This window comes from Chelonia mydas, chromosome 9, assembly GCF_015237465.2.
Source record: "Chelonia mydas isolate rCheMyd1 chromosome 9, rCheMyd1.pri.v2, whole genome shotgun sequence".
NCBI lineage: Eukaryota > Metazoa > Chordata > Testudines > Cheloniidae > Chelonia > Chelonia mydas.
Genome location: NC_057855.1, coordinates 11,512,989 through 11,530,882, shown reverse-complemented (window position 1 = coordinate 11,530,882; position 17,894 = coordinate 11,512,989). Strand labels below are relative to the sequence as shown.

The following is a 17,894-nucleotide window of genomic DNA, read 5'->3' as shown; positions in this document are numbered from 1 at the left end:
TCAGAATAGTACTCGGATCAGGGACCACTGGGTGGGGGGTTATGACATAACTATTTATCCACGCAGATCTTGAACGAAGCGATAAATTGGGCGCCCATCCGTGCCCGGTTTTGGTTTTTCACAGGAAGGATAGGAGTATTACAAGGAGAACTGCATGGAACCAAGACCTCCTGGGTTAAGTAGCTAGAGATAAGAAGGGAAATACCTTCCTCCGCCTCCTTCGGCAAGGGATATTGTTTTACAGAGGGAGGCAGCCCATTCCTCACCTGCAGACTGACTAGAGTGGCTGATTTAAGGAGGCCCACGTCGGTGGAACTGATGCTCCACAAATTGGGTGAAACGCTGGACAATTCTGTGGGGAGATCGGGAATCGGGGTAACCGACGCCATAAGAGAAGCAACCGCCGAATCCGGGATGGACATGCGAAGCCCCTTGGGGGCACAATATATGTGGGCTCCCAGCTTGCTAAGCACATTCTGCCCAAGAAGGTTTAGCGGGGCCTTCTGGCATAACAACAAATCTATGTGACGACTTTAAAGAACCCAGCTCCACAGGGACGGGGCAGGATAGGGGAGCCGGGCATGGGTTGCCCTCAATACCCTGCACCCAGACCTTGATATTAGAAAGAGAGCCCGGAACAAAAGTTAAAGTGGAAAGGGTGGCTCCGGTATCCACCAAAAAGGGCACAAACCGTTCCCCGATTTTCAAGTAAATTTGCGATTGCAATCCGAGATCCCATTCCAACTCTCCCACGGCTCCCAAAATCTCCGCCTCTAGTCACTGGGGATTGGCGAAGTCCTGGGGAGCGTTAGGGGGAAAGGAGGAACTGGTCTCTGGCTGATCCTGCCAAGGAGCCCCTCGTGGAAGCAGGGGGCATTCCCTCTTCCAGTGACCCGGTTGCTTACAATAATTACAGTTCTCGTTCCTTGTCCCACCCCAGCCTCCTCCCCGTCCTATCCTGCGTCCGCGTCCCCTCCCCCTTGTATTCCCGTGTCCCTGCCAGTGCTGATTCCCCAAGGGAACCTGCAGTGCGGCTGCCAACATACTTCCTCCTTCTTTTGCTTACGTTTTTCCTTCGCTTTCTCCTCGTCCCTACCATAAAACACAAAAGTGGCCAGGCGAACTACTTCACTTAGGGGTTTCCCTGGCCAATCGGGAACATGTTTAGTTAAATACTTTTTTATGTCCGGCGCCACTTGATCGACAAAGTAAGAGACCATCATCGTGCGGCTAACCTGAGCTTCTGGCTCCACCTCTTCCCCCATACATTCTAACCTGCTTAAACAAGCGGGCCAAAAATGCAGAGGGATGCTCGTTTAGGTCTTGCTGGCACTCTCTAATTTTTGACCAATTTGCTGTCTTACTACCTGCCCTACGGATGCTCTCCAGGAGCCCTTCCCGGGCAGCTGAGAGGCTGGCCTGACCATTGAGGTCGTTAGGATTCCAACCTGGATCGGCTTCGGGCCAAGGGGTGCAATTCTCAGCGTCCCCCGCCCAACGCCGATTAGCGTCTAGAATAGAATACCTCTCGTCGGGGGTAAATAGGGTTTGAAAAATAGCCTGGACGTCTGCCCAATTAGGGTTAAATGCCGTAAAGACTGAACAGATAGTCTGTAGGACTCTTTCCGGATCGTCGCGCAACCTCGGCATCTGTGACTGCCAGGTTACCAGGTCCCCAGGGCCAAAAGGGCGGTGGACCGTGACCATAGTGACACGGTCATTGCTTGTCGCAACGGGCTGTTGTATCAGGGGCGCTTGAAGCGCAACAGGGGGTAGGGTTAGAGACGGGTATAGAGGGGCAACAGGAGGAGGAGTAGGGGGAAGAGACGGAGGAGGGAAAGCAGCATAGGGCGGAGCGGAACCCGCAAGCGGCATGCAAACCTTAGATCTGGTACCAGAGCCCAAAGTCGAGGGGCGCCCCTTATCTCGGGCGTATGCCCAATTATCCCATACATACCAATAATCCATTTGAGCTGAATGCTTGTTTTCCAGCTGTTGTCTAAGGCAGGTTAATTCATGCTGTCCAAAAGTTCCATCGGGTGGCCATCCAAAGGGCGTCTGAATAGTCAGCGCTGGCCACTCGACTTTACACAAAATTAAAGCTCTCCTTTTACCTAACCCGTGGGTGCCAGAAATATTTTTCCAATTCTCGAGACTCTCAGCCAAAGGGGTTCCCCTGCTCACACTCTGCCCAGAGCCCATTCTAGGGCTACCAAAAGAACTCCTAATGTGCCACCTTATCGCCTAAACGATGGCCCACCTCCCGTTCCTCGGAGTTCTCGAAGGTGAACTCACCCGGTGCCGGCTGGAGTTGTCTGAGGGAAGGAGTGCGGCTTCGCTTACAAGGGCGAGCTTAGAGTCCCTTCGTGGTCGCCAAAACTGTTACGAATTATTCCAGTTAGGACACGTACGGTTCGTTTCTAGGCTGAGGCAACCAAATGGAGACAGACTGCAGAGTGTCTCAAAGTTTGTAGGTTTATTACGCTCGAGCATGGTACTGCTCTGTTAAGCAGAACGGGACCCCGCTTACAGGTTAGACAAAGATTATATACTGTTGGCAAAACATCCTGCCTGTGTGCCTCGGGGAGCCTAAACCAATAAACAGGTCTTCTCCTTACCTATCACCAATCCCCTGCAGCCACCTTCCCCCTGCAAAAACGCTGAAGCAGCAACTATTTCAGGCATATCGGCTGGTTCCTGTCTCCTTTGTTTCCCTTATCTTGAAACTGTCCAACTGTCCACCTTGAAGGATCCTTCTTTGGTACATGATGTGCTCGCTTCTAGTTAATGGCCAACAGGAAACCCAAAATGGAGTCACATGCGCTAACTAAGTTGATTTCCCCTAACAGTATAGCTATTCTGGGAACCTTTTTTTAGTGTAGATCTGGCCTTAGGCCCTATTCCTGCAAGCTGTTCTGTATGGACACAAGGGTATGCCATGAGGAACAACTTGAAGAATCTGTGCCTAATTAAGTAGGGAGAATACAATCTAAAGCAAAGGTGTGTTTGTTTTTCTGTATGCCTTGCTTTAAATACTTTTATATTCTCTCTTCCTCTAGAACAAGCAGTGGAAAGAGTTCTGTCATTAATGCAATGTTGTGGGATAAGGTCCTTCCTAGTGGGATTGGCCACACAACGAATTGCTTTCTCAGTGTAGAAGGAACAGATGGTGATAAGGCTTATCTCATGACTGAAGGATCAGATGAAAAGAAGAGTGTCAAGGTATAGTTTTTCAATGGTTAAGAAGCAGGTGCTTGGAAACCTAGTATTAAAAGGACCATTTTGTTAGGTGCAATATTTAACACTTACCATTTTTAAGTATGGGGAACATAAGCCAAAATATGTTTATTATTTCAAAGTCATTCTTCCAGCACTGAAATAACTAAATAAAACTAAAACAAAGTCTATAGCTCCCTCTTAGGCCTTTCATGTAAATGGCTCATTTGTACGTTACTCTATCGAATGGTTTGTGTATGTAGGACCACCAGTAAGTTCTATAACTTTTCAAAGTTCTGGAAGGCTCACATTTGAAAAATACACATGGACCATTTTCTTCCAAAAACTTACAATGTAAATTCAGAAAAATATACCTCTTGTTTACTTTTTAAACGTTTTGCATTCTTAAACATTTATTTTGATTTGTTAAACCCCTGTTAAAGGAGAGCTAATTATAATCTTGCATTGGGTTCCCATGCTTCAGTTATTACCAACTGTTGTTTGTTTTTTGTATTGTTTCTTAAACCAGTCTGGCTTGTTCGGCATGAGGTTCAGAAATGACCATTTTAATCCATAAAGTGTATTTAAAGAATTATCCTTTAAATACAGTGAGAGGTAGTGTGCTGGCCTCCTAGCATTTGAAGAAGTACATTAACACTCAGTGGTAACCCTCCAGCCATATAAGGAATACCACCACTCCAAAGAGAGTCCTGTCTTTTTTTCAAAGTGTAGAAAAATGACTGTTTAGACACTAAGGGATGTGAAGGGCCCTGGATGGAAAGAAGGCATTTGAAAAAATGATTCACAATATTTAAGATGTAAGTTGAAACCTTGTATCAGTGATCTATTCAAAAAGTCTTGGTTCTAGTTTTATTTTTTTTAAGGCTGTTATTGCAGGCCTAAGTATCTTTCTTTTTCTGATGCTTTACATTCTTCACAGACTGTTAATCAACTTGCCCATGCGCTTCATATGGATAAAGACCTGGAAGCTGGCTGTCTTGTCCATGTCTTTTGGCCCAAGGCAAAGTGTGCTCTCCTGAGAGATGACTTGGTTTTGGTGGACAGGTATAAGTATTATTTTATTAAGCCAGTTATCTAAAGAGTCTTCTGCATTATCTGATCCACACTAATTGTGTTACTAAAACCTAAGTGAAATGTATAGTTGATTTAATGTTGTGGTCTTTAGATATGTCGTAAATAAGTTAACATGAAAAATTGTAAGTGCTTGAAGTTTGTTCCTTTGTGTAGACGCTCTGGTCTTCATCATCAAACCACTGTACATATTTTGGCTGAGTCACAGTTGGAACGAGAGTGTGTCCCATCATTGAGCTCAGAAGGTCTCTAGCTTTTGGCTGAGTTAAGCTTATACTTTAAAAAACAAACTAATACGTTAAGCTCATCCTACCAACTGTAACACTTTCCCTGTCCCCCAGGAGCCTAGTCATCCTGTGAACCCCTCATACTTGTCTAAAATATAGACAATCTGGGCTTTTGATGGAAAAGATTTTTTGATAAGGACTTCAGTGCTGAGATAGTACAGTGATAGCATTCTAGAAATGCCTAAAAGAGAGACTTTTTGAAGGCCCCAGCCTATGGCTGTAGATCTGTTAAATTCACATTATGTGGTTTATTTGTGGAATCAAAGAATTCTAGACTGTATTGTCTGATTTTCTACAAACATGTCAAATACATAAGGATTCCTCTGCCATCCTGGATATAAGCTGCCTATTTTTTTTCACCTCTTAAGTAGTATATAGAAACTACAATGTGGTTTTGCTCTTATGAGTGATTTTGTAACAAAGGCACTTTATTACTGAGTAGCTGACAAATTGTCTCCACTTGAAATGCTACAGCAACATAGCTGCAGTGGGAATAGGTTCTTCCATTGGCGTAAGTAATCCACCTCCCTGAGAGGTAGTAGGTAGGTAGGTCAATGCAAAAATTCTTCTGTCAACCTAGCACTGTCTACACTGGGGATTAGGTCAGTTTAACTACATTGCTTAGGGGTGTGGATTTTTCACACCCTCCCCTTCCCACCGAGTGACGTAGCGGGGTTGACCTACCTTTTTAGTGCAGGCCAGGCTTGAGTATATTCAGAGTACACATTGCTCACTACCCATGGGGGAAAAAAGTACTACTAATAATTATTGTGCCTCTGAACTTATGTCTTTGAAATCAGTGGGAGCATTGTTATTTTCTTCCTCGAATGCCGGATCTGTCCACGTGTAAGCAATACAGAGTCAACCCAGTTGGCAGAGTGAGCTGGCTTCTGTTTTTCTTGCACATCATCAACGGAATTGTAATTAAGTGGCAGCTCTGTATTATACCTTCAGCGATGCCTGTGCAACCCCACTGAACACAGTGGGAATACACAGTGGTCTTTGAGGACACAATTTGAGGACAATAGGGTTGCACAAGGGTAATTTAGGCTATGATTGCCTATCAGAATCCTTGTTGCTAGTGAGGAAGTGTGAGAAGGAGAAGTTAGTTTGTTTCTCAGATTCCAGATTGAATTTGTAAAGCTTCTGGGAGGAGGGGAGGGAATCTTTTTATGAGTAAATTGAGCAAATTTGAATGGGAAATGATTGAGAGATAACAAACAAGGGACTTCACAATGTTATTTCCAGTTACTTTGTACAGCTGAATTGCGCTTTAAATATTCTTCCTTTTTAAGAAACTGCTAGAAATTGACTATCTTAACTTGTGTTTAATGAAGGTTTTTGCTTGGGAACTTCTCAGGGTTTTTTTTTCTCGAGAGTAGAAGGAATGCTTACAGATAAGTCGTTATGGCATTTGCAAGCTACAAAGAGATTCCAGAACTTGGAAGTGTAGCTGGTTGAAAAAGCGGAAAAATATTTAGCAAAAAAGGCCCTATTTTTTGGTTGAAATCTGAAATATCAACATTTTTTGTTGTTGAAACTTTGGAATTTTCCACCAGTTCTATAACTGTTTGAAAAGTGGGAGAAATTTTCTGTGGGGGAGAAATTTTGGGGGGGGAAAATTTTTTTTTTTTTTTTTTTTTTTTTAATTTTAAAGAAATTTTTCAAAAAATTTTAATGAAATATGGGAAATTTCTACCAGCTTCACTTGCAAGCCATGCGGGTGGAGTTTACAGATTGCTCAGCCCTGAATCCTACACGTACATACAATTCTTCATCCTTCCCCGGACCACTTGCATCAGATCAAGTTAAGACCTCTGCAGAGCCCTTTTTGTGTGCAAAAGCTACTTCTAATAACTAAATAATTAAGGCCCTAGTTTAATCACGGGATGATTGTCTAAAAATTGCAGCTGAGTTGCGGACAAGCCATGGAAAACCATGTAAAAGTAATAATGGATCTTATTATTTGTGGTAACATGGTCCCTCATTACTTTCTTGCAATTTTCCACGGGGCTGGGACCAGGGGCTCCCGCTGTGAAAATAGAGTTGGAAGCCTAATATTGCAGGATCTGCAATATTGTGAATTAAGTAGGGCTTTATAAATATTTAATTACTTGACAGGATTCAGAAACTTTCCCTTTCTCTTGGCCAATACGTATAATAGTTCTGATAAACCAAAAAATAATGTTCAAAAAATGTTTAAGAAATAAGATTGACCTACTCTTTGAACTTTCATCCATCAAATACAAAGTCTTGTTTAATTTCACACTTACCAGATAAATTCCACCCTACCGTTGAGATTATACCTGTAAAATTTCAGGCAGATGGGTTTAATTTTGGCTGGAATGTGGGAGTAAAAATCAGATTTACAATGGCTACTTTCAATTTTAACTATCTCCCAAATCCTACACATGCATCTGAAGAATTGGTTTTTTACCCATGAAAGCTTATGCCCAAATAAATCTGTTAGTCTTTAAAGTGCCACTGGACTCCTTGTTGTTTTTGTGGATACAGACTAATACGCCTACCTCCTGATACTTATCTCCCAAATGTATCTCCAGAATCATGGGAAAGTACATTTTGTTAGAAACTTGGAACACTAGTGACAGGATGTTTTTTGTTCTGCAATTTATAGAGATGACTTTTTAAAATTTGTAAGTGAGGTTAATGCTAATTTATTTTTTAAGCTATTTTGGCAACTCTGAAGATGTGTTCACAAAACTTTCTCAATATTCTCTTAGCAGAGCACTTCAGCGTGCCCTTGGAGGGACTGTTCATGGGGATGAAAGAATAATTGATGCTTGTAGCCCATTCAGCACTTGGCTTCTCTGCTGAGATTGGCAACAGTCTTTCATTTGTATTGGTGGCTTTTATGATGCGGCTATCTGTCCATTAGAAACTGAATGGAGACAACCAACTGGTTTTACATAACTGACTGAACAGCTGCCAGATGATAGTTACTTTCTGTCATGACCAACTTGTGCTGCATTTCATCAGGGTTTCACATCCCAATACGAAGCCCCAGAGACATCCAGTCCTCTTGTTCAGTTTCTAAAAATGAAGAACTTTATTTTTCTTGATACTGATAAATATGTCTTTCTCCAACAGCCCTGGTACAGATGTCACTACAGAGCTAGACACCTGGATTGACAAATTTTGTTTAGATGCTGATGTCTTTGTCTTGGTTGCTAATTCAGAATCAACTCTCATGAATACGGTAGGACATTCTCTTGTTAATTAAAATTGTTCAGTCTTCGCTTAAATGCACAAGTATCCAAGTAAGATGACTTCCCAAGGTCCATTGGTATGTGGGAGCTTCTGCTTTCCTCCTAGAATTTATACAGTGAATTTTCCATGATTATTGGGGGCTAACAGCACAGTGTGGTATAATGGTTAAAGCATCAGCATCCTGTACTCCCCTTTGTTGCTGATTTGCTCTGACTCTAGGCAAAATCATTTATGCTTTCCGCCTCCATTTCCCCCATCTATAAAATGGCAATAATACTTGCCCAACTTTATAGGAGGCTCAAGATTTTCTGATGAAAAAGATTAACAGTAAGAGTGTTATCAAGGAAACAGACTGCACTAAAATACTTTATACACAGAATTGAAAGAAGATATAAAAGATCATAGCATTTAAGGACAGAAGGGACAACCAGATCATGTAGTCTGACCTTCTGTATGTCACAGGCCACCAACAAAATGCAGCACCCATATACTAAACCTGACCAAAAGAGGTGTGGAGTAAACCTGCATCTGTGTGAAATTCTGTATGTTCCCAGCACCGAAGAGGGGGTAAATTTCCCTCATAAGAATACATGTCATCAATTTATCTAACCTGTCTTTCTGAAGGACAGTGCTAGGAAGGCAAGGTTTCTCTTCTCCTTACTACTACCCTGGTGGCTATTAATGAAATAAAGAAATGAATTCAAAAAGAAAATCTTCCCCAGCATTCCAGTAGGTTGGAATAACTGAATGGGAATCTGAAGAGAGCAAAAGCTGATCTTAAAAACACTGCATTCTATTTTCTGAGTTCAAGCCATGGAGACTCCTTTGCAAATGAGGTTTTCTGACAAAAGAGGTATCTTCTGACATCATCTAACGGAGAGAGAGGATTTGGTAGAATTGTGGCTTCGCTATCTCATCCTCTTGCAGGACATGTTGGCTTTTCGTATGGAGGGAGACTAGAAATCACTAATCTCAATGTTCTCTGGGTTTAAAAAAGTTGTTGGATTTTTGTCAAGAATCCATTGCCACTTAGAAATATGGAAACAATGAGGACCTGTGTGCTTGGTAATGAAGTAACAAAGGCCAAAGTTGATTTGGTTCTCTCATTAATTCAGGAAAATAGCTTATTTTTTAATGGTCAGACTGGGATTGTAAACATGTAGGAACCATGTATGGGGTGTTAATCTGCAGGAAAATTCTTGTTAATTTTGTGTTTGATTTTTAGCATCCTGGGCTAATAAGCAATTTTGTGCTTATTTAATATGATTTTGCTGAATGTTTTTCAGCCAGGCACAGAAGAAAAATATTAAACTTAAAATTGGGTCATTGTCCTACAGCTTGTCTGTGTGTAAAACTCATGTGATCTTTGAGTTACCATACACTTAATTCCTCATTATTAATGAGCGCAGCACATATGTAATGGGGTCTGAAGATAATTTGCAGTGGAAGCTTATTTCAGTTGAAAGAGGCGATTTTTTTTTTTAAACAAAATATTTTTAGTAGTGATCTAGATATTTTTATCCCAATACAGAATTTTCATAAAATCTTGGTTTATATCCCATTTTCTTTAGGAATAAAACTTCCTATCCTGTTTACATTTTTGTTAGCATGGCAGGTGCAATGAGATGAAAGACTTTGTTAAATGAATTTTAATTGTTCTAATGCGTTCAAATATCTTGCCTCACCAAGTGTGGCAATTGCTGACTTTTTTTGCCCCCCACTTGCACACCCCTCCTGTTCAAATGGAGAATGCAGTTACATAATATTCCTGTCCTTGTGTGTGCATTATCTTCACTTGATACAATTATAGTACGTGGAGGAATAGTTTTGTTTAATGGCCTGCTGAAAAACCAATGGAGGGACCACAAAACTTTTTTTGGTATAGCTCCCTCCTAAGGGAGGAGCCTTACTGAATGGGGGAGGCAACCTAGTGACATCATGTGGAAAAAGCTGAAGTACTAAATGCTTTTTTTGCCTTGGTCTTCACAGACAAAGTCAGCTCCCAGACTGCTGCGCTTGGGCAGCACAGCACCTGGGGAGCAGGTGAGCAGCCCTCAGTGGTGAATGAACAGGTTAAGGACTATTTAGAAAAGCTAGACATGCATAAGTCCATGGGGCTGCAGCTAATGCATCCAAGAGTGCTGAGGGAGTTAGCTGATGTGATTGCAGAGCCATTGGCCTTTATCTTTGAAAACTCATGGGGATTGGGGGAGGTTCCGGACAATTGGAAAAAGGCAAACGTAGTGTCCATCTTTAAAAAAGTGAAGGAGGAGGATCTGGGGAACTACAGACTGGTCAGCCTCATCTCAGTCCCTGGGAAAATCATGGAGCCAGGTCTTCAAGGAATCCATTTTGAAGCACTTGGAGGAGAAGAAGGTGATCAGGAATAGTCAACATGGATTCACCAAGGGCCAGTCATGCCTGACCAACCTGATTGCTTTCTGTGATAAGATAACTGGCTCTGTGGATGTGGGGAAAGTGGTGGACCTGATATATCTTGACTTTAGCAAAGCTTTTTATACAGTCTCCCACAGTATTCTTGACAGCAAGTTAAAGAAGTATGGATTGGATGAATGGACTGTAAGGTGGATAGAAAACTGGCTAGATCGTCGGGCTCAATGGGTAGTGATCAACAGCTCGATGTCTAGTTGGCAGCCGGTATCAAGCGGAGTGCTCCTGGCGTCGGTCCTGGGGCCAGTTTTGTTCAGCATCTTCATTAATGATCTGGATGATGGGATGGCATGCACCCTCAACAAGTTCATGGATGACACTAAGCTGTGGGGAGAGGTAGATACACTGGAGGGTAGGGATAGGGTCTAGAGTGATTTAAACAAATTGGAGGATTGGGCCAAAAGAAATCTGATGAGGTTCAACAAGGACAAGTGCAGAGTCCTGCATTTAGGATGGAAGAATCCCATGCACTGCTACTGGCTGGGGACTGACAGGCTAAGCGGCAGTTCTGCAGAAAAGGACCTGGGGATTACAGTGGACGAGAAACTGGATATGAGTTAACAGTGTGCCCTTGTTGCCAAGAAGGCTAACAGCATAATGGGCTGTGTTAGTAGGAGCATTGCCAGCAGATCAAGGGAAGTGATTATTCCCCTCTATTCGGCACTGTTGAGGCCACATCTGGAGTACTGCGTCCAGTTTTGGGCCCCCCACTACAGAAAGGATGTGGACAAATTGGAGAGAGTCTAGCGGTGGGCAATGAAAATGATTAGGGGGCTGGGGCACATGACTTATGAGGAGAGGCTGAGGAACCTGGGGTTATTTAGTCTGCAGAAGAGAAGAGTGAGGGGGGATTTGATAGCAGCCTTCAACTACCTGAAGGAGGGTTCCAAAGAAGTTGGGAGCTCGGCTGTTCAGTGGTGGCAGATGACAGTACAAGAAGCAATGGTCTCAAGTTGCAATGAGGGAGGTCGAGGTTGGATATTAGGAAACACTGTTTCACTAAGAGGGTGGTGAAGCACTGGAATGGGTTACCTAGGGAGGTGGTGGAATCTCCAACCTTATTGGTTTTTAAGGCCCGGCTTGACAAAGCCCTGGCTGGGATGATTTAGTTGGGGTTGGTCCTGCTTTGAGCAGGGGCTTGGACTAGATGACCTCCTGAGGTCTCTTCCAACTCATATCTTCTATGATTCTGTGAAATCGAAGGCCACTGGGTTCTGTTGGAAGGAGTTCTTATTGTTGGAATAGTGCCTTATTTGCAGATTTACAATTTCTTATTGGATCATAGCAATTTAAGTATTTCAAATGTTTTATCTGAGGCCTGGTCTACACTGGGGCTAGGTTGGCATAGCTACGGTGCTTAGAAGCACTGTAGCTACGTCAGCCTAACACCCAGTGTAGATGCAGCGAGGACAACAGAGGAATGCTTCTGTCAAACAAGCTACCATCGCTCAACAGGGTGGAGTTCATATAGAGATAGAGAATTCTTTCTATCACTGTAGGAAGCATTTACACTATGGCACTACATACTCAAATAACTGCGGGGCCATAGATGTGCTGCTGTAGCACCCATAGTGTAGACATGGCTTAATAGTGTAGTCAGTGTTCTGTTTAAGACACTGAAGAGACACTGAAGATGGCCAGGTGATCTTTCACTCTTCAGCTGTGCTAACTGATGGTCACTCTGTTCTGATTATTTCATTATGACTGTTGAAAAGTAGCAGGGGCTTGCAAGATAACTTGAAGATGTTTGCAAGCACGTGCACATATTATTCAGTGTCCCATAGAAAACTCAGCAGTTATTCAGGAGGTTCAAGTCAAGTTTTCAGTGGTTCGTCATGCCCCCTGAACGGAATGTTGCTTACTTGTATTCCACTGGAGAATATAGTTTGATATGAACAGTGGTTCTGGATGTAGCATCGGAATTCTGCTGGATGTGCAAGAGTAAAAGGACAGTTCAAATAAGGAAGACATTGCCTTTTTAAATTATGAAGTAGTTTTACCTTATGTCTGTTTTTCAGAGAAGAATTAGTGCCCCTCTTTATAGCTTGTGAAACTCTTCGATTAGATTTTATTGTTGGTACAATATGAATATAATTCATGATTTTTGGACAAATATAAAATGCTAAATTTTAAGGAAGCAGAAAGCGTCAAAGTATTTTTTTTAACAGCTGTAAGTTAAACCAAGAAAGTAACAAGTGGATAATCCAGAATCTATCATCTTCAAAAGATGGCGTTATTCTTTGTTTTTGTTTTTTCTTTCCTCAATTCTTAGGAAAAGCACTTTTTTCACAAAGTAAATGAACGACTTTCCAAGCCAAACATCTTCATCCTAAATAATCGCTGGGATGCATCTGCATCAGAGCCTGAATATATGGAAGATGTGAGTTACTTTTTCATCCTTTGGTAATAACAAATGTCAGATAACTATAGCAGAAACAATGGCTTGTTTAAACTATAGGCGAAAATATTGCCAAACATGTAAATGTGTGCTTATGTGTCTAGATACTATGGGAATAGGCACATTATAATGCATAAAACAAATCAGGGGATGGAGCGTGTTCAGTGTTGTAAAGAAAAATTGAGGGAGGATGTGTAATCAGAATGCAAAAGCATTTTACCACCTGCTTCAAATGTAATTACCAAACTAAAACCTTCATTCAGTGGTGGCTTTTTAAAATAACTTTCAAGATTTTTATTTTTTTTTTTTTAAATCCTCATTTCCACACGTAACTGACATGCAATATATCATACTCTGTTTTTGGGTAATAAAGCAATTGTTATTTCAGTACCTCTGAGTGCATCAGCTTTTGGTTGAGTACTCAAAAAATTCTTCTTGGCAGGTGGGGAAATCCAAAATGGCTAATTAGAAGCAGCTGCTGCCTCTTTAGAACTAGAGGGAATCTTATTACATGAGGGTTTTTCAGGGCTTCTGGGATCAGTGGGATTATTTATTGCTCTAAGGTTTTGATTTCTCTTTCTCAGAAATGTTTGTTTGCAATTTGACTGGCTTTTTTAATCCCCTTTTCTGCCTCGTCTTACAGGTGCGCAGGCAGCACATGGAGCGCTGTCTGACCTTCCTAGTCGATGAGCTCAAAGTCGTTGATCTCTCAGAAGCACAGAACCGCATCTTTTTTGTTTCAGCCAAGGAAGTTCTTAGTGCTAGAAAGCAGAAGGCCCAAGGGATGCCAGAGAGTGGTACGTATTGAACCCTACATCCCCTTCATGTGTATATAAAATGTCTGAGTTTAGTTTAGGAGTTAAAATACAGTAACTTACTGTGAGATTTTATGATCTGCCTTAAATCTATATTATGCTTTGCAGGTGGTGCACTTGCTGAAGGATTTCAGACAAGATTTCAGGAATTCCAGAATTTTGAGCAAATATTTGAGGTAGATGTCGTGGGCTTTTTAAGACCGTATGTTTTCAGGACGTTGTGGTGCCAAGGTGACTTTGTTCCCTTCTTGGCTTCATTTCATTGCATATCATAAATACATGCACACAGTGCCAGTCTTGAGCTAACTTGGGGTCCCAGTCATCCTTGCTCACATTGAGTAGTATGTACTTGCTTGAATAGGTATTACTCTGTGAGGAAGGATAGCAGAATCGGGCTCTTCATTTTTATAGAAGAACTTAACACCAGTACAACTTGTAATCTGTAAAGATACCAATAGGTATTACTCATCAGTTACTGTACCAAAATCTTACATGATGTGAAAACATGCAAACAGTATAGTTAAGCTTTCAATATTTTAGAGCCAATATGCCCTGCTTTCTATATTTTGTACTCTCAACCTTGACATTCCAGACTTACTCTCTTGTGACTGCAGACCGTTTTTTCATTTACAGTGGTGGGGAGGGGGGGAGGGAAGGAAGTTGTTCTGACTTTTAAGCAGTTTTGAGCCCTTGATTGTACATAGCTATTTTAGAACTTTTTGCTGTTTGTATCAGAAACTATTTCATGGCTGCAGCATTGAACACTTAATCACATCCTTAAAGCTGGGGCATTGGAATTGCAGCACCTACCTACAACCCAGCACTGAAACATTTAGCAGTAGCAGTATTTTTGTGTACTTGCTGCTCCCACAGAAATAAACATTATCCGTTCAGCTCTAGCCATTCTTGAGGCTGATGCTCTCTTCAGAAGCAGGATTCTAAACTAGATGGACCATTGGCTGGTTCCAGTATGATGATATCTATCTATTCTACTGAACTTGGACAATTCTTATGTTAAAATGCCATTCCTAGAGATTTCAATCTGTTGGATCACTAGGATCACTCCTTATTTTAAATGGCGCATGTTAGCGCCTCATTGTGTTCAGTTAACATCATAAGCCTAGAATGATATGGATGTAGTTAGATTCAGCAAATACTATGAATCTACCTATGCACTCCACAACATAGCTTGTGTTCTCTATATATAAGAGAAATCAAAATGCATTTAGAAAGTCTCTCACTCTCATGTTACAAACAAACGCTTGATCTGAGCTGAATCAAACTGTCTAATAATATGAATACAACAAAACTGTGCCTAAAAGAAGAGCTTGATTTAATCCCACCAATCAAGGAAATGCCAGGCAAAGTCTTAAACATGATCATTAACTTCCTTGCTGTGTTAAATGACTGAGTTCTTGGAACAGTGACGGATTGTACTGTCTATGCCAGAGTGCCTAGGGTCACTGGAGCAGTTTAAGAATAAAGTATGAAGTGTGAAATTTCTTATCATTTTACTACAGGTTCTAACAAAATGTGGATTATGTTTTGTTTGTAATTATTTTCATTGTTTTAATACAATAGCAGTTAAGATTGAGTAAAGTTTTCAGAAGTGCCTAAGTCCTATTGGCTCATAATGGGACTTAGGCCCCTAAACCATTTAAGGGCTTTTGAAAATTTTAATATATAACACACACTATGTTAAAAGAACATTAAGGTTGCAAAGGCAGGCAGAATTTAGGGAACTCAGAAGTTAGGAAATGCTAGAATTAAAGGTTGCACATCATCAAGCATACATGTCTTCTGAGGACCGTTGAGCCAGCCAGAGTGACCAGGGATGGTAGCGTTGCACCGGGCAGCATATAGTGAAGTTCCCAAGTCTGGCTCAATCCTGCAAATCTCTGGGACAACTGCATTGACGGCGTCAGGTCAGGGGGTGAACTCCTTTGCCCATCAATGGAGAGTTTGATAGCATGGTATGCTGGGGTGTTTTTGTCCATCCTGATGACATGGACAAAGAGTGTGCAACACTGCTTTTTAATATGAGTGATTGAAGAAAGGCCATATCACTCTGCGATTGACAGCCCAAACTTTATGCTCAGGATTTGGTGCTGAGAGCTCAGATGGAATCCCCCTAACCACTCCTAGTCTGCCCTTAAGAGGGTCCAGATTTCTGACCCATAGAGTAATACAGATACTACATCGGTTTAATAGAGTCTGAACTTTGTCTCAGCACAGACATTTTTGTGTCCATAAGCAAAACATGGACTTCATGGTAGAGGTGGCAAGACTTATTTGTCAAAGAATGCCCAGTTTGAACTTTGCAGCCTATGTAGATGAGTTTGTCGACGCTCTTCACGATACTAGACTCCATCTGCACCATGGTGATTCAGCTCCGAGTTTCTTCTGCCATGAGACATTTAACCCCCATATTGCAGGCGGGGTCTTGGAGACCCTGAAGGGCAGGGCTGAAAATTCTCTGACATGTATACAAGTAAGGCAGTGTCTTCAGCATATTCTTGATCAGTGAACACTTTTTGACCAACCTTGATTCTGAATTGTGGAGCAGCAAATCCTACTATCCAGTGGATAGCTCAACAGAATAGTGCTGGGGAGAGAGTATATCTGTGCTGTACACCTAAGGTTGTGTAGAAACATGATAAAAGCAGTGAATCAATGCACACACTATCAATGTGAGGATCACTTCCAAATTTAGCAGAACAGAATCATAGGTAGGGCCCTACCAATTTCACAGCAGTGAAAAACGTGTCACAGATCATGAAATAAGCCCTCCTCTTGAAATCTGATCTTCCCCATGCTGCTGGGAGCACCTCAGCCGGGGACTCCTAACTGCTAGTACTGGCCGGACTGGAGAGGGACAGGACATATTCTTGCCTGCACGTCCACTCTTGGGAGGAGATCAGACCCACCTCCAGGAACCTCCTGTGTCTGCAGGAAGCTCAGTGGCTGCCACCTTCAGAGCCAAGCTCTGAAGGCAGCACAGAAGTGAGGGTGGTAATCCCACAACCCCCCCCCACACACAACCCGCTTGTGACCCACCCACAGTTAGAATACCCTGAAATTTCAGATGTAAACACCTGAAAATGTGAAATTGACTAATTTTCAAATTTTATGGCCATGAAATTGACCAGAATGGACTGTGAATTTTGTGGGACTCTAATCATAGGACTGGAAGGGACCTCAAGAGGTCATCTAGTCCAGTTCCCTATGCTCATGACAGGACTAAATATCTAGACCATTCCTGAGAGATGTTTGTCTAACCTGTTCTTAAAAATCTCCGATGCTGGAGATTCCACAACCTCCCTAGGCAATTTATTCCAGTGCTTAACCACTCTGACAGTTAGGAAGTTTTTTCCTAATGTCCAACCTAAACCGCCTTTTTTTCAATTTAAGCCCATTGCTTATTATCCTATCCTCAGAAGTTAAGGAGAACAATTTTTCTGCCTCCTCCTTGTAAAAACCTTTTATGTACTTGAAAACTGTTATCATGTCCCCTCTCAGTCTTCTCTTTTCCAAACTAAACAATCCCAATTTTTTCAATCTTCCCTAAAAGGTCATGTTTTTCTAGTCCTTTAATCATTTTTGTTGCTGTTCTCTGGACTTTCTCCAGTTTTTCCATATCTTTCCTGAAATATGGTGCCCAGAACTGGACACAGTACTCCAATTGAGGCCTGATCAGCGTAAAGTAGAGCAGAAGAATTACTTCGTGTCTTGCTTACAACAAACCTGCTAATATATCCCAGAATGTTTGCTTTTTTTGCAGCAGTGTTACGCTATTAACTCATATTTAGCTTTTGATCCACTCTGACCCGCAGATCCCTTTCTGCAGTACTCCTTCACAGGCAACTGTTTCCCATTTTGTATGTGTGCAACTGCTTGTTCCTTCCTAAGTGGAGTACTTTGCATTTGTTCTTATTGAATGTCATCCTATTTACTTCAGACCATTTCTCCAGTTTGTCCAGATCATTTTGAATTTTAATTCTGTCCCCCAAAGCACTTGCGATCCCTCCCATCTTGATATCATCCGCAAACATCTGAAGTGCCAATTCTTTTCAGTGTGAGCCAAAGTGCTGACCTATTGACCAAATCAGAAGTTGCTTTGATATCGATTATATGTCACATGAAACAGACGGTTAAATTTTCAGTGCAGCTCAGCCACAGGGTAAGGACCTTATCTATTGTTGACTGCCCAACAGTGAAACCTGATTGCTGTGGATGACGATGTCTGTTAAGGAGCAGCTGCATCCTACTAAACAGAACAAGTGAAAACCTTTCCTGGGACCGATAACCATGAGATCGGCCTGTAGTTGCCACGCTCTGCAAGATCTTTTTCCCTTGCACAGGGACAATATGATGCTCTCTTTCCGTTCTGTTGGTACTTTGCCTGAT

At 41.9% G+C, this 17,894-nt stretch overlaps 1 protein-coding gene across 15 annotated transcripts in view; it reads left to right on the top strand.

The window, feature by feature from the left end:
• The window catches only part of LOC102929528 (mitofusin-1), a 74,340-nt gene that overhangs the window by 28,374 nt on the left and 28,072 nt on the right, over window positions 1–17,894 (top strand). For all 15 annotated transcript variants that reach the window (XR_005226835.2, XR_005226836.2, XM_043521975.1 and 12 more), the window contains 6 exons: window positions 3,060–3,222; window positions 4,157–4,281; window positions 7,704–7,812; window positions 12,547–12,654; window positions 13,316–13,469; window positions 13,596–13,663. Coding sequence is in view for 13 of the 15 variants with exons in the window: in XM_043521975.1 (XP_043377910.1) it covers window positions 3,060–3,222; window positions 4,157–4,281; window positions 7,704–7,812; window positions 12,547–12,654; window positions 13,316–13,469; window positions 13,596–13,663 (727 nt within the window). In the remaining 2 variants the exon portion in view is untranslated. The remainder of the gene's footprint in view (window positions 1–3,059; window positions 3,223–4,156; window positions 4,282–7,703; window positions 7,813–12,546; window positions 12,655–13,315; window positions 13,470–13,595; window positions 13,664–17,894) is intronic.